The sequence below is a fragment of the Poeciliopsis prolifica genome, unplaced genomic scaffold, assembly GCF_027474105.1.
Source record: "Poeciliopsis prolifica strain line A6 unplaced genomic scaffold, Auburn_PproV2 SCAFFOLD002, whole genome shotgun sequence".
In the NCBI taxonomy this organism is placed as follows: Eukaryota; Metazoa; Chordata; class Actinopteri; order Cyprinodontiformes; family Poeciliidae; genus Poeciliopsis; species Poeciliopsis prolifica.
Genome location: NW_026562377.1, coordinates 20551195 through 20574198, shown reverse-complemented (window position 1 = coordinate 20574198; position 23004 = coordinate 20551195). Strand labels below are relative to the sequence as shown.

Genomic DNA, 23004 nt, shown 5'->3' with positions numbered 1-23004 from the left:
CTCTGTCCCGTCTTCGTCTCGGAGTTTGCTGCTTAAAGAGAGCATAAGTCCACTATTCCTTTTTCCAGGAACGTGACAGCAGTGACAAAACAAAACAAGCCGTCAACAAGTCTCAGGCAACACCTGGAGCGAGCGATCTGCCACGATAGCGCCACAAATCAGTTTTATCTGGCCGCTTGTGTGCAGCTGTTCTCGACAGGAAGGCGCCCGGGGACGACCCCGGCGGCATAACAAGCAACCCTGCGGTTGCTACAGAAGACGGCTACTAAACAAGAGGAGGACATTCTCATCGGTCATACACTTGTAAAAGTCAAGCTCTTTTCAAGTGTTTACAAGGTTTGTTTTCAAACTGTTGCAGCATCACATTCTGGATATAAAAGCAAGACAGATGATGTAAAGAAAGACTATTTCAATTCATTATTATCTGATATAATTCAGGGTTTCCTCAAGGACCTCAAGATTCAGTCAACTTCATTTTCTTTAGAAACCTTTCTTTAAAATTTTCACTCTGCTTTGGACTGTTGTCAAGTTTTCCTTCACGTCTGAGAGGAGTGAAGTGCACAGTAGCCATTTTTCATATGTAAAGCCTCTTGTGCTTTTTGTTGTCAACATGTATGCAAATAAAAAAAAAGTCAGGTTGGGACCTGACTAGTCCAACAAAACACTAATTTAACAAAGAAAATTCAATAATTCTGTTTAACACATGAAACACAAGCTAACTTTTAACTCAATGACACACAAGACGCCACTGAGCCATCGCAAATGAAGAGCATTCATTACATTAAAACAATGCAACTAAATTTTGTTAAAGTGACTACTACTCAAATTATGCTAAACAAATTATAATAAAAAGCAAGCATAACAATAAAAAAACAAATGTTACATTTCCTAGTATTTTGAAAATAGAAATAATTTTGAAAATTCTACCTGAAAACAAGAAAAAAAAACGTTGAAAAACAAAAACAAAACTGGTTTCAATTGAAAATAATGTTTTCCAAATTTAGGCTTTTAATCAAACGCTAAATTGCACTTTATTACCAAACTGCACAGTTGGAATATGAAGCACTTTCAAAGACTTGAAGCAGAAATTAAGAACTTTCCAAACCTTTAGGAACACTTCATTGAAATTCCAGTCTTTTCAAGGGATTTCAGGCACCTGAACAGACCCTGCATTCAAGACAAAAAGTGACTCGTTCCTGCTGCTCAAAACTCAGTCAGCAGCCTGAGAAACAAAAAGGCCTTCAATGTTTTTTTCATTTCAAGTGACTTGCATAATAAGAGAAGCAGGACTGCCGTTGTTGAGGAAGCAAAGTTTAATGAAGCACCTCTCTGATTCTGCTTTATGGGTTACTTTTCCTCAGTGACATCAGAGGGAGGCCGGACAACTCCTAAAAAAAATTATAAACTGAGGAAGAAAAAGATGGAGAGAGAGAGAGAGAAAAAAAAAATCAAGCAAACCCTTCACAGCCCTCCCTCTCCAACATCCCCCCCTCATCCTTTGTGAAAAGCTCAAGGCATCAGCGGTTGGAGCTCAGTACGCTGAAGAGGCTGGCTTTTGAACCATGCCCCCAGCCTGAGCCCCGGGACAGCCGACGCTTTAAGGAAGCAGGGCCTGCGCTAAAAGGCTGGCGGCTTGTTGCTACGCACCGGACGGAAGGGGCAAGTGAGGGGGGGGGGAGCGGCTCACATCACAAGGACAAAGACAAGAAAAAAGGGATGATTCCTGAGCAGCGCAACTCAATGAAACCTCAACACGACAGGCACGCTAAACCTTAACCGGAGAAAACCAGCACAGACCCCACCACTGGTGTCAAAGCAGGTAAAAGTTGCAGAAGTTTATTATGGGAATTGTGTGTGAATGAGTGTGTGCATGTGTGTGTGTGTGCGCAGAGGTCTTGTGACCGGAGTCTGCAGCTGCAGACAGATATTTAGCAGAGCTGCTTCTCCTTTCCTCTAGAGTCTGTAGTATTCTGTAAGCAGCGTGCAAAGATGTGCAACACTGAGGATACTGGAGGAGGTTTAAAAAGTTCAAACCCTTATATGGGAAAGTCTGGAAAGAAAGGGAGGGAATGTCAAGAGAAACGCATTCCAGACACTCTCACAAATGATGCTGATATGATCAGATGGAAAGATCAGATCACTTGCAGCAGGGATCGTTTTTCGTTATGGTTTTTGGAAGTTTGCAAAACAGCACCGCCTGAGTTCTGACTCTAAGAGAGAGGACAGTCAGACGTACAGATACGTACTGTAGCTTCTAAAATCTTTCACATCAGAAGCACAAGATCGCAGTAACTCACACCCTGTGGATGAAAGACACTTCAATTGCAACTCTGGCTTCTTAGAAAAAGCTTTGAAGACCAATGGTATCAATCTGGTGTTTCCACATCTTACAAAAGTCTTCAAATGTTCCTGCTGCGATGGTTGGAGTCACATCTGCAAGCCCCCAGACCTGACCACAAGCGACACACGTCAGCCAGCAGGAAGAGGCCCGAGAAACTATTTCATAAGCTTCCTCGGTTTTCCCTCGCAGCAATAAATCCTAATATCTGTAACTCCTGTAACTCGGGCTGAAGCAGAGAAGAAAAAGATAAAGAGGAGGTCGGAGGCATGGCCAGAACATTCCGTCCTGGAGCGCCGGAGAGCTTGGCCCCGACGTTCATCGGGACCTTGAGGAGGAAGAAGGCAGGGTGGGGTGGCTTTCAATGGGTCATTAGTATCAAACATCAACTATTGTCTTAACCTTCCACCTCTGCTTGGTGTCGCTTCCGTGTAATGCTTTGGAAACCTCCCCAAAAAGCAGGAGTCAGGTAAGGATGTTCTGTTGTAGTGCGGCGCCTGACTGATCACACATCCAGTCTGCAACAACCAGCTGTGGTCTTTGGACGACAGGCATGCGGATAATCATATTTTACTACTAAACCTGAGCCTGCACGCTCCCACAGGAGGCAGAAAGCGATAGCACGTATTGGATGCAGCCATAGTTTGGACTGAAACCACTAATCCTGGCCCGCTGACCACATGAGGTCAGATCCAGCCACAGACCACCGCTCTGAACTCGTTATAGTGCCTGAAGCTAACAGACTCCAAACATGAGGAGCTACTAAAACCATTATTAGTTTTGTTAAGGTTGCAGCACAAACTCTGCACCCTTAATGAGGTTCTGGACACAGCCGAACAGCTGGGTCACATCAGGGAGCGGGAGGTCAGCTGGGGGGTGCGGTGGAGGGGTCGTGGTAAACACAGGAGGCACGTAACTCAGCCAAGGAGCTGGATAGGGGAGGACAGAGCTTATGCTGCAAATTTACGAGCTCCTCCGTGTTGATCCAGTTAATATGAGGCATGTGTGGCGCAAGAGGCGTAAGGGTGAGGTGTGACTCAGAGGAGAAATAAATACCGGCCGAGAGACTGCGAGAGGCTACGAATCATCCCCTGAACCAGAAAGTTTAAAAGCCAAAATGGAAAGCCATAACTTTGTAAACGCTCTCTCTTCCCGGCTCTCTGCTGACTCCTCTCCAGATCTTTTTGGAGGCTGAAATATTTGGTCAAAGCCAAGCATCCTCAAAGCAGTTCAAGAGGCAAGCCACCTGTCACCCTGGGCAACAATACACACGAGACAAGGGCTTGGGAGGAAAAACGGTGCAAAAAAAGTTGCTGGGATTTGATAAAAAAGAATAGATGAAGTAATATTGTAGTGGAGAGTACTTACAGGCAGAGATTTTATACTGTAATGGAGGAGAAATGCCAGAGTTACCAAAAGACCAGTTTGTTTTTAGCAGGACCAGCCCTTACAAGTGACAAGTGAGATGAACCCGTGAAAAATTCAATCTTTTTCCAACCATTAAACGCACCATGTTGCGCTGGCAAAAACACTCTTTTGTGGAAGTTATAGGAAGTGGACCAAGTTAGCCATTTCCAGTAATTAGGAAGCAAATTAAAAACGAAACTGTTTTCTCCTGAAGCATGCCAGCTGCTACAAAACAGCTTACTGGTAATTTTGCAATTTTGCCATTTTATGCTTCGGAAAAACCCAACAGCTTGGTGCGTTTTCTGTCCAAACGGTTATTGTGCCGCAGGGCGTAACGTTGTACCCGCCCAGGAAACACTTCATAGAACAGGCAAAGGAATGAAGTGACCTCAAGCTGACTTTGGTAAAAATTAGGGGAAGTGAACGACCTAGTATTTATTTTTTTTAGTACATTTGAACTTTTAACATCAATCCTCAGTATATTAAGAGTAATGAGGATTAAATGTCTGCCTTGTATTGGGAATACACACAGGAACTGCTGCTCATAGTTAGCCAAGCTAACTGTGCTAATTGTGTTACTCATTGATACAAAATACTAAAGACCGCACATTTATCCGCACTTGTAAAATTAAGAAAAATTACTTCTTAAGAAACAACTTAAGAGACATCTAAACTGCCTAAAAAAAGAATCGAAGTCTAAACTTAAAGCACAAATATTAGAGGTCGGTCACAGATCTCTGTAGCTCAGACTCCTCGAAGGAGAGAAAAAGTCAGCCTTATATGAACCTCGGCCACAAGAAGCCCATAAAGCTCCCCGCAAAACATATTTTTTTCCATGGCTGTGAAGGCTGTGCATGACGAGAAAGAGGGGCACCCCCGCTTCCCACAAAGACCAATTGATTGCTGGGTGTGTGAAGTGTTTGAGTGGGTGGGTAAAGGAGAGGAAGGGTGGGTCTAAATGCCAAATCTCACATAGAGACCTCTGACCCCAACATCAGCCCACATGTTTAGCGTCTCTCTACACAAAAAGCAAAACAGATGAGCCCACCCGGTGGGGGGCCAGGAGGGTTTTTTTTTTGTCCTTTACTTTTCACTTACATGGCATAGAGAGGGATGAGGTCTCTTTGCCTAGAAAGCAAAATGAGCTTCTTCAAGGAGATGAATGGTTAGAAAAACATTTGGAAAAAAAAAATCTAACAAAAAAGAAACATTAAGCTGTGTCGAGAAGCAGGATTTAATCTCTGGGAAGCTTTGCGGTTTTGTTTTAGATTCCCTTTTATGAGTTTTCCTTCTTGTTATTATTCCTCAGTGTGCGGCGGTGCTGTTGTTTTCCACCCATTAATTGTTTTCATAATGTCAGTTGTTTTTTAAAGCATCGCCCGCTCATGCTGAGTGGATTCCTCTTCGAAGCTTTGAACCGATTTGACCTCCACCTTTCGGAGTCGAACTCACTTCCTCTTGTGGAATCGTTACCAAGCCTTTTGGCAAAAACATAAAACATCGCATGACTAATAATGTCGTTAACGCGTCTCTGTGAGCAGAAACGGTGCCTGGTGACATCATGCAATGGATGTTTGACTGGAAGGATGTTTGCATCCAGCTGTGCAGACACACAAAAGCTGACACACAGCTATGTTGGTTACCTTAAAGCCAAGTCCTTGTGGGTTATACTTTTTTCCCCCTCTTACAGACAATATCTCCTCTTTTATTGCTTTTTCTCTGAAAAACATTGAATCGTTCATGATTGTTGGGGTTTTTTTGTTTTTGGCTTCACTGTAAGAAAGTCTGAGGACCAGATAGCGGGTGGCGTGGAAGCACTGGATTTTGATTCTACTATAAAAATCCAAATATATTGTTATACAAGTTTATGGCTCCCTCCAGCAACAGTAAGTCAGGCTGCCGACTGGTAAAATCTTTGCAGGAGATCTCAACAACAGGAGCCCTAAGACTAACGCAATGCAGATATGACTTTGGCAGACAAAATGCCTGTGTGTTTCACACTGGGTTGATAAGAGTGAAATTACCAAATCCAGGAGTTTTAAGAGTTTCCAATACAATCCACTGACAGACATTCATTTTTCAGTCTTGCATTGAGAATATTTTTCATCACTACAAATTTAGGACAGTTGGAGCCAACTAGCTGAAACATCTTTTGTACTTCTTTTATATCTAGATTAATTTTTGTCAGTTTTGGAGTTATGAAGCGCTGCCCCTTCCCTACCTGTTGCTGAGTACTTCAGAACAACTGGCTGAAAGAAAACTCCAACATAACAAAGACTAATTTGAATGTTTGGAAATATTTCCACTTACAAGAGAATGGAAACAACAATTGACATAATATGGGTGACATGACTGTAAAGCATCAGAGTGCAGGCTAGTCAACCACCAAACTAAACACTCTGGCTTAATGTACCACTCTAAATAACTGCAAAAAGGTATCTTTTGTGCAACATAGTTAATTTCTACAACAAAATTCAAAATCGTAACAGAAAAAGAATAAATATTACATTATTTTGGCTGCAGATGAACACTTCAGCTTTTTCTTTTAAAGAAAAATTTTTTTTGTCCAAATACTTTGAAATTGAGCCATTTTGCCCTAAATTCGTACCTTGGGAATCTCATACCAGCTATGCATAGACGGCAGCATGAGAAAAATGCTTAAATGTTTTCATGCTATCAGCATCTCCACCATCTAGCCAATCCTTTAAAAGCTTTCTGGAGGGACCCATGAAAATTGAGTCCAAAAGTTCACAGTCAACACCGATTTTGCCTCCAACCAGACACCTGCAGTGAGTCAGATTTCCACACAGTTTGAATTGCACGTATATTAATCAATTTGTTTGGGGAAAAACCTATATGCCTGTTGTTGCAGGCTTTATGTAACCTGAGGCAGTAGGATTGCCGCATGGCTGCCTTTGTGACGTACATCTACCATTCATATAGCAAGCCAAATAAAAATTAAAAGCCAATTTTTTTTTTTTTTTTGTAAACTGGCAAGCAGCCAGTTTCCTAAAAGTAGCTCCTCTTGTTCAAAACATGCAGGAAACAATTTAATATCTCTCTCCAACTTGAAGATCCATGAGCAACATCAGCTGCCACACACACACACTCAAGATGGATGAAATATTGTTCGTCTTGAGGGGGGAAAAAAATGCAAACCAAGATAAATGGAGTGGGGCGAAAGCGTTCTGGAAAAGTTACTTATCTCTACATCACCTCATTCCTGTGACGAAAGAGTGAAGATAAAGAGGGGAGTCTGTTTTGTTTGTGTGAAACAGTCTCGAGGCCCCAACCTCTTAACACTCCCGAGTTTAAGTAGCAACTCAACGGGGATATAATGAGCAGAAACAACCAATCAAAGCAGATATTGGATGATAAGTTTCATTTGCTTTAAACAAAAAAGGAACATTGTTCAACTGGAACCGATTCCCAGATGAAAGAGCGCGTTTGGTGGAGGAAGAGGAAGTCGGTTCAACCCTTCAGACTGACCTTATTATTGACATAAGAATCAAGTGACCCAAAGCAAAGAGAAAAGCATGGAGATAAAAAGCAAGTGAAGAGGTATTAAAGAGATAACCAAACACATTTCATCATAATTAGGAATTAGCATGGAGTGAAGACATCATGGGGCAACAGCAAAGACGTATACAGATGTTGCCAAAACACAAGCCAGCCCAAGTGAACTGCAATCCTTTTTTCCAGACGTTATTTCACTGCTTGCACAATAAATAAAATGCGCCAAAAGCCGAGCCAACAAGATGAAGAATAATTCATATTAGAGTCAGGGGAAAAAGATTATTTAAAGTTTCTAAATTAATAGCAGGACTCGACTTCCATATGAATTTCAATATAGATGAAAAAGAATGGAATCGGAGAAAGGAAGTACAGAACGTAATCGAAACAAAGAGAGAAAAGAGTGTGATGGATGGTTACCGCTGAAATGATAAAGTGCATAGGATTTCTCTGAAGTTATGGTGATGGCCCCCGGCCAGGTGGGATAAAGAACCAAAAGTTATTTTCTGATCACTGCTTAGCTTTTCTTCCATTATCAGCATCCTGAGCTTTCTCTTCAAATGCTCATGATTTGTTTCTGCCTTGCACCAAAGAACCCAAAGCTCTGTGCGATGCAGCAAAATCATTTCAAGATCAGTAAGAATGTCAGAATAAACCTGGCCACAAAGAATAGCTGCAGTACAATAACACCCTGCAAAAGTATCCATACTGCTTTAAAAAAAACAACCTTAACTTTCTGCCATGAATTTAATGGATTTTAGTAGATTTTATAGGATCTGCCCACAAAAAGTAGCGCTTTATTATGATGTAGAAGAAAAATACTTGTTTTTAGCTACTCCGAAATAGTAATTTGTAGATCCACCTTTTACCGCATACATAAAATCTCAATAAAAAATGAGCGGACAAACCATAACTTTTTTTTTTGAGGAAAAAAAAAAAGTGTTTTCAGCAAACATTGTAGACTCTACACCTTCATGTGACCTGTCAGCATAACCTGGAATGTCTTTGATATGTTGTGGTTTCATGAAAGACGTGAGGCCCTTCATAGTCAAAGCAATTGCATTGGAGGAATTCAGACCAAAAAAAAAAAAAGATGAAATAAAAAATGAGGAGTAGCTGTGTCCGGCTCATAGATAAACTCCAATTCTAACCGTCTCGTTCATGCCCACGTAAACATCTTGCGAGCAGAGACTTTATGAAGCGAAGAGGCTTCGAAGAAAAGACACAGGAGGAATGATGTTTCTGGGAAAGTCATTAGCAGCTTTTACTGAGGTCAGATGGGATACAGTACCTGGTTCCGCTGTCAGACACACAGTCTGCTGGAAAAAAAAAGAAGAAGAAAACCCCAACCATGAAAAATGTCTCCAAATAGTAATGCAAACACACGCACATCACTCAGACAGCCGCACGAGCTTATTGCCTTGACGTGTGCATGCATGCACGCACGCAAAAAAGCTGCAGCACTGGCTGCGCTCCGGTCTCTCCCTTCAACATTGTTCCAAGTGACATAACGACCAGAATTCCTGAGGAACCACAATGGCGTCATACGAGACACACATGGGGCCTGAGCTTTTTGGGGCGGAGGTGCGACTCAACGATGTGGCACCGCTGGGAGGGCCAAATGGAGTTGGTCTTACACGCCTGGAGGAGATGAACGCAGGAGTAGCGGATCTGGTGTGGTTGTGTTTTTGCTGTGTTTGTACAGTAAACAGAATAAGAATCTATGGGTGAGGAGAATGAAGGTGCAGAGAGCTACACTTCAAACAAAAATGAAAGAGGATTTGCTTTGTTTCACACCCGCAGGGTGATGGGCTGCCACAGTGTGAGCGTCCCTCAAATCTTTCAAGTAAAACACAAACACCACCTGCTGCCCAGTATCCCCATCGGCATGTTTAACCTGTTTCACGGGAAGCTGCACAGGAATTTAGGGTCGGGGGATTTTCTGCAGGGGGTTGTGTGATGGGAGTGGATGGCAATGGGAAAGTCACTGCTTATTGTGCTGCTATCACTGAAAGAGACTGCATGAGTGAACCTGAGGTTAAAACAGTGCAAAACACATGAACTTCTTTATGGTTTTCATATAACTGTACATACTACATCAACTTGTGTTTATGTCCACCCCATTGACTAATGCCTCTAAACAGAATCCAGCAACAACTTGCCTTCAGAACTCACCTACTGAGTCTACTTGTATGAGATTCAGGGTGGATTCACACCAGCCCCGTTTAGTCCACTTTAATCGAACTCTGGAAAGTCCAGTTCGTTTGGGGAGGTGTGAATGCACAATCAAACTCTGATGCGGACCACAAAAGGAAATTCTGGCCCACATAAAAGCATGGGTCTCCGTTAGATTGAAGTTACCTTTGGCATGGTTTGAATGCTTTGTGTGAATACATACAGACTAGAGACTGATCTAAAAGCAGGAAGTGAACTATAGCACTGGGAGAACACAACCAATGCTTATGCGTGTCTTGCATCAGCGGGAGAAATGGCTCAAGGTTCTTTACCAAAGACAAATCCTAGATCTGATGCTACTCAATTTTTGTTCACATTTTGTAAAGATAGAAATTATGTTCAATGTTTTCAGAGATGTTCATGTCGCGGTTCATGGTGCGGCGCCAATAATAAACTGTCGTTAATTTGAAGAGTCCTTTCAACATATTTTGCAGAAGCTATTAAAACAATAACAACAAAACAAAAAACTGCTGTTTTTGGGAACTTTGCCTCAAAAGAAATGAAATATGTTTTAGCAAGTTTTGACTCGCAAAGCTAGTCAGCTGGCTCCGTCTCAAGAGACAAAACATGATCCACGCTACAGTGCTCCAAATGGAGGAGTCTGGTTTGAAGTTTTATTTATGCTTATTTACATATTTCATTTATAAGCAAACAGAGAAAGAAAGGCTAGAGTTTGAGGAGATCAAGCCTTGCTGTTTTCCAGAGAAACAGTTTTACAGCAGTTTTCCCGATGTTGTACTGTTAAAGAAATGTATTTAATATCATTGGAGAAAATGCAAGCATAAGGACAGAAAGACAAAGTAGCAGGACTTCTGGATCAGCAGTTCTTATTAGAGGAAATTGAGCAAGGAAAATGAGGAGGGTGTCAACTGAGAATGGATCGGCGACAGAAAGCAGACCTCGTCCAGTTGGCCGGACAGAGAAGATTCTTTAATTCACTCCTTCCACCCAGAATTTATTCAGAGGACAACTTTGCTACTTCAGGCTTGTCAATTAAAAAAAATAATCCTATACCTACTCATTACAGTGCAGTGAAGGTTGGTCCAGGAATAGCACACAATAAACAGCCTTTCTGGCTTCACTTCTTTTGTTAGTCACTGTTTCCTTAACTCATAAGGTCTTGTATTCTTTCAGGGAGGCCTGGAGGGAGCCCCAGTAGCCGTCCGTCAATCCATCCAGCCAGCCGGCAGCGATGCAGGGGCTGATCTGGAGCCTGTGTGCCTTGCTCTGCCTCTCTCTGTGGGAGGAAAGTTTCTGCAGGAGCTCAAGGGATGCCCGGAGAACCAAAGAGTTCTCCCTCCAAAGGAGTAAAAGAGCCGCTCAGGATGAAGATGCCAAAAAGTGTTCCTATACATTCCTGGTGCCTGAGCAGAGAATCACAGGTACATAAAATGCAACCTCTTGGATGAGTTCCAGTTTGAGTTCCAGTTTCTTGTTCCTCCGTTAAATGATTAATTTCTGTCATCAGGTCCAATCTGTGCCAGTACAACAGGCCCCGAGCCAGACAAAGACAGAGTGACCCGCATGGACATCGCAGATGTGCGGGAGGTACTCAACAAGCAGCGGCGCGAGATTGAGACACTGCAGCTGGTGGTGGAGGTAGATGGCAACTTGGTGAACGAGATGAAGCTGCTGCGGAAAGAGAGCAGGAACATGAACTCCAGAGTGACCCAGCTCTACATGCAGCTGCTGCATGAGATCATCCGGAAGAGAGACAATTCTCTGGAGCTGGCCCAGCTGGAGAACCGCGTTCTGAACGTGACCTCGGAGATGATGCGACTGGCTTCACGGTACAAGGAGCTGGAGGCCCGCTTCGCTACCATGGCCGGGGTGGTCAACAATCAGTCCATTCTCATTGCTGCGCTGGAGGAACAATGCATGAGGACGTTGGGACGGAGCGAGCTGCCCCCAGTTCCTCCGCTGGTGCAGGTAGTACCAGAGAACATACCCCATGATAACCGCTTCACCAATGAGATAGTGAGGAACAATCGGGCCTTCCTCAGAGACTCTCGCATGGAGGCACCTACCCCTAGACCCTTTGATCCCCCGCCACCCCAAGGGACGATCACCTCTGACGGTATGCACCACTTCACTACGATTCCCCACTGTGTTTTTGTTCTTTATGCAACCCACTTAAGCTCAATTAGCAAAGAACAGCAAATTAAAATGCGTTTCCTCACCCTAGTCAGTAGTGCTGAGGCACAGTTGGCTTTCCCTTGGCATGCTACAGAGGCAGTGAAATCATGCATTCCTCTGTTCCCACTTGGCTGTCTGTACTGGCTGCAATGCCTTCAACATATGTACTACATTAGAGGGATGTCGACTAAGTCTCTTTGAACAGCTCTGGGAGACACTTACTGCTTGGTTTGGGCCCGAATACACGCCAACTACAGGAGGCATGGTGAGGTAGAAGAAGAGTCACAGACCTGACAGGATATCAGAAATTCATCAATCTACAGGTGTCTGAAATAAACCAAGAGTCCTTTAGCACAGACAAGGTTTTCCCCCAAAGCTAATGCCCATTTCCCAGAGCTCATCTCACTGTGACATCTGAAACGGATCATTTCTGAGATGAAACTCATTTGCAACTTTCAAATTTTACTTGGAGGGAATTCCTTAACCCCAGTTCAAGGAGTTATATTTTTGCTGGCACTGAGAGTATGTCGGGGAATGCTGACGAGGTTTATCCGACCTGTAAGTGAAATGGATGAAGCATTCATAACATCCATGAGACAGAAGGAAGAAAGAAAACTCTTTTGGACTAAAGAGTGGTAACCGAGTTGGGGAATATCATGTTTTCTGAGGCAATTTATTGACATTAATTGGACCAGTCATCTAGAAGTTGCATTAATCGATGCTTCCAATGTCCTCATCCTCACTGTAACCTAAATAAGGCTTTGAAGTAAAACGTAACAGAGAATTACGTTGGAGACATGGGGTGATGTAGGGACAGAAACCCGAAACTTTCCAATTTTATCCAGATGTATTTGATTTTCATAGTGGTTTGGTTCGTTTATTTATCTTGTTTCTAACTTGGATGTCTTGGAGTACAAGAATTGTTAGTGAAAGTTTGGGGATACAGAGTTTCTCCTGCAACTTTGATACATATTAATCAGCAGATTAATCGGATTGACCTTGATTTAAAATCTATTTCCCTTTTTACTTATTTTCAATCACCCAAGCAGAATGTGAATTGTGATTAAATCCAAAGTTTAATAGATATTTTGCTGAAAGTTCTTCAGAGATCTGTCGGTCATTCACAGTTTCTCAGAAAGCGGGTGTTTTGTCAAATTCTATTGATTTTCTAGCCTCAATACTGAGAAGCAGATGTGCAAAAAGGAAAAAGGCAGAGGTGGGAAAGTTTGTCTAAGAGGTAAGAAGGTGGGTGGAAGGAATTTTACTTCAATGGTATTTGAAAGAATATCAAAAGAGAGAGACAGCAATAAAAAAAAAGAAAAAAAGACAGTAAAAGTTCAATTTTTCCATTTCACCAACTATTTATACACAGCCACCGGAGACAGTAAAATATCAAACACTACTTCTAAATAGGTTCCATGTAGGTTCAGCAGAACTGTAATTACTCCCTGCAGGACCACAGTTTGGTCTACTTAAACACGTTTTAGGCCAGTAAGTATGTAACACTTGATTTATTTTTAGCCTCAGCCTGAGGAACCTGATGATGTTTGAAGAAGACACCGCTGGACAAAAACAAGCGTGTGCCGTTAGGCTTTAGATTTCTGCCCAGAGGCATTACACTGGGTCCGTTCAGTCCAGAGACATTTAAGAACCAATCTACCAAAAGCCTGTAGGGTCTATAGACTCTCCACCCCCAACACACGCACACAAAGCCTGTGTTCATGCTGATCTAATAACTATTCCCACAAGGCGGAAACAGTGAATATATGTTGGTATAGGTTCAGCTGGTTCAGTTTTGGGTAAAGCTACATAATAGAATCAATTGAGGCTTTAAAGCCTATTCCCAGAGGAATCCCCGTGTACCAATTTAAGCATGCAAATTTATATAAAGACATCTTTAGGCCAGTATGAGTTTGTTTTTGGGTGGCCTAACTAAAAACAGCTCACTTTAACGGTTTCAAGCCAACCATAACAGAATAAGTTATACAAATGTAGCTGATTTTTCAATAGTGACTGCACTTAGTTTGATATGCCTCAAAAGTTGAACACCAGATCTGGTTATACGATGTCTAGAGTGTAATACTCACTGCAACTGAGAAGACCAGTGGGATTTTCTAATTGTTGCTGTGTTGACTATTACTGGTGCAAATCAATAATGAACGAATGAGTGTTTGTAAACAGAGGTAGGTAAAATGAATCGTTTATTTACACTTTTATTTGTCAAAAGTGCAAATAAACAATATACCTGCAGCTTTCATTACACTTTACATCTCTAGCAGCCACATTATGTAATAAACACAGGAAGCAACCTGGACCTTCCCCTTTCCAACTGTGAACTTTGAAAATATGAGGTCAAAACTCACACCAAGTCATCAGTCCCTCTTCTTAGTCACCCGAGATTGCACAATGGTACATATATTTTTTAAATCAAGTACTCACTTTGCTTAAAGAATTACCTTATTGCCTCTCTCACCCCAGGCCCTTTCAAGGACTGCTATCAGGTGCGGCGGGCGGGTCATTCCACCAATGGTATGTACCTACTCAAGACTGATAACAGCGAAAGCCTAATCCAAGTCTGGTGTGAGCATAGTCTTGACAACGGAGGATGGACAGTTTTGCAAAAGAGGAAAGACGGCTCTGTCAACTTCTTTCGGAACTGGGAGAACTACAAAGTAAGTTTATTAATGAAAGGATTTCTTTTTAAGAAGAAAAACTAGTGAATCTTTCTCACAATTTATGCTATCGCCCCTTCATCAGTGACCCAGTCTGAGCAGTTCAGTTTAGAGGCCCTAACAACATACTTAGCCCAATGGCCAACAGATTAACATCCTACACAGAAAACTTGCAGCCAAGAAAAGCATCCAGAGACCAATGTACAAGCAGATGCAATCTCAGAAGACTTGGGGGTTAAGGTAGCTCTCAAGTTGCTCTCAGTGCTTTTTACATCCAAAAAAGATGAGATGACATCCAAAAGTAAACTTAGGAGGGACAACTATGAAATGAATATCTTTCCCCTCAACAGAAAATGAAACCAACCCCTACAATTAAAAGCTACAGCTCTTGGCTTTCTTTTTCAGAAATAAAGGGGAAGGAAACTAAGACGTTCCCTCGGTCATAAAAATCAGACATTGAAATCAATACTTGCGTACTGTTTGAAACGGAAACAGAGGTTTGTCTAAGCAGCTCCGACTTTGCAGCATTTACTCTGTCAGGCATCTGCCAGATTGCCAAAGCCTCTGACTTTTAACTAATTTGTTGAGTGAGAGGTCGAGGATCACTTTAGAGTCCCGATTAGAAGCAGATGTAAACTCATGTTGCTTGATCACAAGCACCAGCAACATTAAAATTCAACATTCTGAAATTTTATTAAACTCATTCAGGTTTATAGTTTGTGTTCTTTGAACTGCACTGCTAGATTAATGCCATGCTGAAAACACTGACATTTAAAAACCTACTTCTCGTTTCCTACAGAAAGGTTTTGGCAACATAGATGGTGAACACTGGCTTGGGCTGGACAACATCTACAGCTTGGCAAAACAGGGTGACTACAAGCTGATGGTAGAGCTGGAGGACTGGACAGGGAAGAAGGTGTACGCAGAGTACAGCAGCTTTTACCTGGAGCCCGAGAGTGAAGGTTATAAGCTCAGGTTGGGGTCCTACCAGGGAAATGCTGGTGACTCCTTCAGCAGCAACAACGGCAAACAGTTCACCACACTCGACCGTGACCGGGACGAATTCTCTGGTAGGTCGATGCGCCAGACAAATAATCTTCACATACCCTCTGATTTTGTTCCCTGATCCGTGTTCTTCTTCTCTTCAGGAAACTGCGCGCACTTTCATAAAGGTGGCTGGTGGTACAACGCTTGCGGTCAGACCAATCTAAATGGAGTTTGGTACAGTGGTGGAGTCTACCGCAGCAAATTTCAGGATGGGATCTTCTGGGCGGCCTACGGAGGGGGCTTTTACTCTCTAAAGTCTGTCCGTCTCATGATCCGGCCAATTGACTGAGACTTGGGATGGTGGTTCATCCTTGCTACGTTTTCTACCCTTAAATAAATAATATCAAGAGGCAGAATCAGGAATCTTTGATATCATAACAGAGTAAAAAAAAAAAAAACAGGTGAGAGACATCGGTCTATTGCCAGACAATAACTCCAGACGAAAAGCTAAAATGAAGACAAATCATATTACCTTCATTAATTGCTCTCCTATGATGTCGGGCGGTTACGGGCTATCAGTCTTCCTGAGGACATTCAGTAGTACTCCAATACGTTTTACTTGATTCTGTCTTTCAAGACCGAGTATGTAATAAAGGAAAATGGTGATTTACTAAAGATATGAGATCTCTCTTGAGCAGCTAATGATGACTTATTGAAAGTAGTGCTTCTTATATCAAGTGGCACCGGATATTTGTGCAACACAGTGGTAATGAATAGGAGTTGATGCCATTTTAATTTGAAATGTTAAAATGCCTAAAACAAAATCTAACAATGGAAAATGGATCCTGCTCAATTTACTGTCAAATTGTAGGATTTTTTTTTATTTTTTTTTTAAACATTATCCAAAAGAAAGTAAACTCACCAATGTGTGTGCTTGTTGATTGTGCATAAGGCTGAGCTGGCTTTAGTATGTAAATATTGTTGGCTTTAATTGTTTAATTTAAAAAAAAAAAAGGTATGACTCGACTCAGGCCTCATGTTCACTCTGTTATTCCTTGTTGTTATTTATCAGTGTATTTATAGTAACTGTAGTCATCTCTGGCAATTTTATATCTATTCTTGTAACGGTACAAATGTGCTTATGTTTTTATCCCATGTAGAGGTGCATTAGAAACCCCAGAACAGATGTACGCAGGGGGGAAGGAACAAAATGAGTGCACGTCTGTTTGACAAGCGGCTGGAAAACATATGATGTGAACTTACAGTCATCCAAGAAAAAATAAAACACTTAAAACACTTTCTGAATGGTCTTTCAGGTTTTACTTTTAGTAGTATTCTGGGATTGCATTGACATTGGCCTGCAGACGTATTTTGTTTTACTACAACCACAAATTTATTCTGACTTTTTGTAATTGGCCAAAAACATAGAGCGTAATTGTGAAGTGAAATAGAAAAATAGGCATGGCTTTCAAAATGCATTTTCAAATAAAAATCGCAACAATATAAAGAACATTTACAGTCAAATCCTGTTACCATACTACACTTTAATAAATACAACATGAACTCTGGTCATGGACAAATAAAGCGATGGCCGCCTAAACTCATCAGATTAAATATGTCTTGCACTGCCCATCATCCGTATGAAACTTGATGGAGCCACACACACAAGCACACACACACACACACTTTTGTAGCTCACATAAAATGAAATAAGATTGCGAATGTGAAACAAGATAAACATGATATAACTAAAATAACCAACACTATTCAAATGTACATTACAACGAGATAATGGATAGTTCTGAAGTTATTGGAACTATGCATATAGTTCCAATAACTATATGGAACTATATGCATATATAAATTTGATGCATATATAAATTTAAGCACTGTGAGAAGGATAATTCAGTTCATATATTCTCGAGGCACTTCACAACAGAAAAAGTCAATCCATAGACATGGATTGAGGCAGCATTTTAAAATTCACATTATCCTTGGATGTAAAAATGGAGATGCCTGAAGGAAGTAAGATGCTTTAAAGAATTATGCTACCAGAAAAAAAAAAAAAAACAAAAAAACTTTTCATAGGAAAACAGGCCCATATCAGAGAGAGAGCTGTAGATTAGAGTGGATGTTAATTAATGCTGAAAGCCGAGGCAGTAAACTTGATAAAAACCAAGAAACATCTGGAGAAGACTCAGAGGAACATTCTTTTCACATGAAGCATAGATTGGGGAAGAAAAAAAAATGTGTTGAAATGAGGGCTCTTCTCTGAACATCTTCTTCAAGCCGCACCGAAAAATCAGAACAGATCAAAGCTTTCAGATTAAAAAAAAAAAACAACAATAAAAATAAGATCACAACAAACACTCGACAGAATGTGCCTCATGAATTCAAACTAGCAACGAACCAAGAAGGCAGATAAGCCTGCATCAAAAATGCGGCACAGTCGCAGGGGCTCAGACCTTGGCGAGGACCGGCTGTACTGGCTCGCAACACGTAGATCCATGTGTCAAAAGAGCCAGATGGGAAATTAGTCTCTTAGCTGGCTGACGTTTTTGATCTGAGACAACACTTTAATCCTGATGTTTTCCATTACATTGGTTGTTCCATACACGGCTGTCCGTGTCCCAGGGAAACCGTAACTCAGAGTAAACACAAATGAAGCCCTGGTGCAAGCTTCTGGCCTTTGGCGAGGTCTTTCTCCACTGAACGATGCCAAACATTAAGAGAAGAATGGATCAGCTTATCATTAAGCACAATAAATTTACACAGGGGCCATAAAATATTAACAAGGCAAGTTACAAAAGCACCATGTATTTTCATTGTTTCTCATTAGTTTCACGGAGTGCATCAGTTTCCATTTTAACAACCGCAAAATTTAAAAAGCTGAACCCGTACAACTGCTATCAAATGCATATTTAGAGAGTTCAATGACTCTTTTTTTTTTACCGTTTATCTACCTGCAGGGATATATGTCTAGTTTCAAGCTCGTTAAAAATAACTGCGTCATGCATTCACAGAGGAAAACCAGAAACTCTGTTCCTGGAGACACCCGTTCCCCTTTCGCTCCACTTGTCAGAACAAGAGATATTACTTTCAGAGAAGAGCATCGTTTCTGTGCCTCGGGACAGACCGCGTTCAACTTCCTGTTAACGGACTGTCCCTATGTTACCGCCAAATGTCACTTTCTTTTGTCTGAGTACAATATTGTTGGATTTGAAATGTGGATGCGATACGACGACACATCCAGCTCATGAGAGAACGATGCAGATGCTGGGGTCCTCAATGAGAAGAGATGTTAGCAATATAAAAAATGTTTTTCAGAAAAATCTCATTCTGAGGTAGCCTTGATGCCAAACTGGCATTTAAAATGCTACTTTTGTACTTTACCAAATCAAAGCACTTTAGTTCATAAATGAAAATATGCAAATTCAGATCAGGTTTCTTAAAGTATAACCATTTAGCTTAATGCCAACAGGAAGCTGTACCACGATCCCAACTTTGGCACCGTTAGCCACCGTCGTTTAGAACAGCATAAACACTGTGAAAACAGCTCAGCGTGTAGTAGACGGCAGTGAACACAGTTTTTACATATTTAAGACCAACTGATTGTTTTTTAGTAAACTCAAGAATAAGTTTTTAAAACTTAAAATGTAAGACTTTTTAAAATCTTAAATTTAAGACTGTTTAAGGAACCGTGGACACCGTGGAAATATCTCAAGGCTTTAATATCATAGTGTCATAAGGTCACTTTCTATGTTCACCCTATATTGATGACATGTTTGGGTCAACTGGACCACAGCATTCAAATCAGAGCTTCACAAAAATCTGGAAGCACTCACTTGTTTGTAGAGATGTTGGTCTTTGGTACTTACAGGTGATAATATTTCTGTTCAGTAAAGCTAAGTGGTAAAGCTAAAACTGTTGAGTAACATGGGAAATATGGACTAAAGCTGAGAAGTGTTTTGTTGAGTTAACATGGCAATAAAAACAATATTCTGCCCTTCAGATGCTATGGCAGCAATGGTATAACCCATACAGCCTTCTTTAGTCATTGACTAATACGAAAAGAAAAAAAATATTTTGTTTTAAAAAAAAAAAGTAGAAATCACACCAGTGAACTGATAAATAAGTATTTTTTTCAGCGTAAGATTTTTTTTAACCTCCTCTGAATATTTTTTGTTCAGATTTATTTTTAAATGACTTTTTTTGCTTTACATTTAACAACAACTTTATTTTAAGAATAATATTAATAATCTTTATTGTCATTATAGAACCATACAATAAGTTACATGAATTATAACAAAATTGGTGTTTAAATTTAAATGCAAGACTTTGTAGCACCTTTACCTGAGGTGCCAGTAAGTATGGCAAATTAAAAATGCAGTCAAATTTATGCTGCAATTTAGATGCAAAGGAGCAAAAACATGACTCAAAGTTACAAAAGCATCCCAGAAATAAATTTTCAAAATGTCAAAACCTCCCATCTAGAAAAACACAGCAGCTATTCAAACTCCTTCCTGCGAGTTCTCACTAATTAAGCGAGTTTTCTCATGTGCAAACACACCAGGAGGCCCTCCCCCAGATGTATTATTTATGCAAGCAGTGGTGAAGCTTATACTAGCAGAGAAGCACTGGAACAAGCAACGCTGTTTCCAATCTCTCTCTCTGATCGAGAGTATTTATGATGAAGGGAAACGTTCCAGAGCGAGCCAGTGGCGATATCCCTCCTCTCGGCCAACTTGGCCCGTTTCATCCCCAAAGACAGCCAGACGGTCACACAGCACACATGTGTTCACATCACTAAAAAGCTCATCTCATAGGGAAACACCATCCCACTCCTACATTAATACTCGACGAGACTCCACCCTGTGACAAGAGCAGCTGGTCGCAAATCATCCAAACGCTTAGCGAACGGAAAGTCTTTCCCTTCTAACGCGAAGTGGAGACATACAGTTAAAGCTGGTGACGCGCGCTGCTTCACAGCCATGAGTTTGCATTGGTCTGGAGAAAAATGCCCACCTCCGGCTTTCTGTAGCGACAATAAAGCTTTTGGGCTCGTGTCCGTGTTTGTTTGTGCGCATGTAAGTTTGCGTGCTTGAACCGCAACGGCATCAAAGAAAGCGGGGTCTGACGGCTAAAGAGGAAGAAAAACAAACTGTTTGGCAGTAAAGAACATCAAAGTCATCATCAAGCCCAAACAAGAACAAACAGTACGGCAGTAAAACCACACAGACATGGACGCGAGCGTTTCCCCCCTGCGCTCCTCATCAGGGATTCCTGTGTGATGTCAGCCAGTCCAACCAAAAATAAAAGAAAGCTTTTACATATAGCAGAGGAAAAAGAGGGTTTTTTTTCCACCCTCTTCTAACCGATTCATGCGTTTATTCTTGTTAGAAACTTTGAGGTGTTTCTCAACAGAGCACCAAATTTATGAGCGACATTTACTCCTCCTCTCAGTTCCAAGAAGCCAAGCAAAACAAAAAAAGAAGGGAAGACAGTAAACGAAGGAGCACAGGAAAAGCTGCAGCAGAAAGACACAGCGACCCGAGAAGAGGGAGAACATTAAACGATGAAACACGACCGTACTTAATAATCCGTACGATCAGAATACCAGGCACAGCTGCAGAGCCAGTCAGCTGCTTAATACGCCGTTAATCATAAACCTGAAAACAGCTCGTAAAGTTTAAAAGGCTGGATTTTTAATGCAACTCAAAGACTTTTCAATACTGTTTGAAAACATGCATGGCTGATAAGGATCACCGTCAAGAATCTAGTTTCTAAAGGGTGTTTCTTGGGTTTCTAAAAGCCTAAATACGCCAAACGCTCTGAAGCACAGGACCACAAACGTGATGTGCAGCTGAAGAGACAAAACTCAGAGATCCTGACGAGTGACCACAAAGGCAAATCAACTTTAATTTTTCATTAATCTGGAGGAATCCCCTCAATGAATCAAGCATGTTGCGTTCCTGCTACTTTTCCACTGAGTAAGCATTTCTGGACAAGCTTAGCCGCACATTTGGCTGATTAACACCAAGCCTGCGTCTTCGTGTGCAGGCTTTGTTCAGACGACCAAATAAAATTTGGTTCATTCCATTTGAACCAAACCGAATGGTGTAAAGAACGTTAAGATCTAAATAAACCAACTTTGAAACCAAACAAATTCTTAAACAATATCACACGTGAACATTAAATAGATGACTTCTGTTGATTTGATTTCGTCATACTAGACGTGACTTTAAATTTTTTTTTTTGGGGGGGGGGGTGGGATTGTTATAGGTAGAAATATTGATTTCTCCTACCTAGGTATGGTATGCAAGAGACCATGCTCTGGCTGCTGATGAAGTCTCTCAGTCGTTTGTAATTGTCTTCTTTGGACATCAGGTAGTCCAGTCGATCAAACGTAGACTTGTCCTTTCGACTCAGTAACTGTCAATAAAATGGCAAAACCAGAAGGCCAGCAAAAGGAATTAGAGCAAAAAACATTTTCACAATTACGGTGTGTCTATTAAGATGCCATATTTCACTGGAAGTGGTGCAAAACCCACTGGGCATTCCACATGTTTCAGTAGTAAGGTAAATGCACTCACCGCCCACGTTTTTGTGAGCCTGAAGATGGGTGCACTTTGTAACCCCGACACCACCGCCATGACAGCGTGGAGGTTGTTCATGTCACACAGTTTCTGTGGAAAGTTACACGACATTGATCAGACATTTAGATACGTTCGCACAGTAAGACAGTCGTGCTCTGAATTTTTATTTTATTTTTGTTGATGCGAGAGCCGAGTCGTTCAAGAATGGAAAGGAAGTTGCACATACACAGTCTGATACTTAATAAAAATCAATGAAGGCAGCATCTTTAAAGCACTGATCCTCCACACAGTCACCCTGATGGCAGCACTTTCTGTAGGTTTTGAATTATCACTAAACTCGTGTCTTTCTCCTGCTGTTGCCATCTGTAGAGGTGCTAGGCCACGAGTCTAAATCCTTCAGATGCCAAAGGAACATTTTCATCTTCAGTCCAGCTACATCAAGCTCACTTAGAGCCATAAATGTTACATGACCTTTTGACAAAAAACATACAACTTTTCTTAAAATATCTACAAAAATAAATGTGTTGTTAGTAAAGAACCAAAATTTTTTTGAAGATTTTCAAACTAAAGAAAAACAATTGTCAAGAGGATAAATACATTTTATGCAGATATTTGTGAAAAATTACGTAAAAAACATTTGCAAATTTTCAAACCAAAAATAGATTTAAAAAAATAGATAAATTATACATTATTGGTACTTTTAGTGTCAATGTTTTGGAATTTCAATGTAATTATTCCATGAAAAAGCTAAAACTTGCATTTGTTATTATTGAAGATGTATTGAGAGACATTAACTGAGTTCCTTGTGGCCGCAGAGCTGCAGTTTGCAGACCTCTGTGCTTGGCTAACTTTAGCATGTTTGTCCGTTTTGCTATGACTCATTACTGTGCTATATTGACTCACAACATAGCACAGTAAAATAACACTTTCCATCTGTAGAAATTTAGCACTGTATTTAAACGTCATACAAGTTAATGAATAATGCTTCAGCTGCTTTCTTTGCAGCCGAAGCATTTTTTAACCAAAAAAAGTTGTCCAATTTTTCAGCATAGCACACAGAGGAAGCGACAGGAGCCAGTGCCGTCTCTCTCTTACTGTTAATCTTATATATAAAAGGAAA

General features: G+C 41.0%; 2 protein-coding genes across 7 annotated transcripts in view; one reads left to right on the top strand and one right to left on the bottom strand.

The window, feature by feature from the left end:
* ralgps2 (Ral GEF with PH domain and SH3 binding motif 2) overlaps positions 1-23004 on the bottom strand; it is an 82835-nt gene that overhangs the window by 16139 nt on the left and 43692 nt on the right. For all 6 annotated transcript variants that reach the window (XM_055046754.1, XM_055046739.1, XM_055046746.1 and 3 more), the window contains 2 exons: positions 21882-21974; positions 21594-21720 (listed from right to left, as the gene is read on the bottom strand). In XM_055046754.1, the coding sequence (XP_054902729.1) occupies positions 21594-21720; positions 21882-21974 (220 nt within the window). The remainder of the gene's footprint in view (positions 1-21593; positions 21721-21881; positions 21975-23004) is intronic.
* On the top strand, positions 1520-16587 carry angptl1a (angiopoietin-like 1a). The gene is made up of 6 exons (XM_055046789.1): positions 1520-1819; positions 10628-10875; positions 10962-11570; positions 14108-14301; positions 15101-15371; positions 15450-16587. Exons 2-6 carry the CDS (start codon positions 10686-10688, stop codon positions 15635-15637), a joined length of 1452 nt encoding a protein of 483 aa, XP_054902764.1. The 5' UTR covers positions 1520-1819; positions 10628-10685; the 3' UTR covers positions 15638-16587.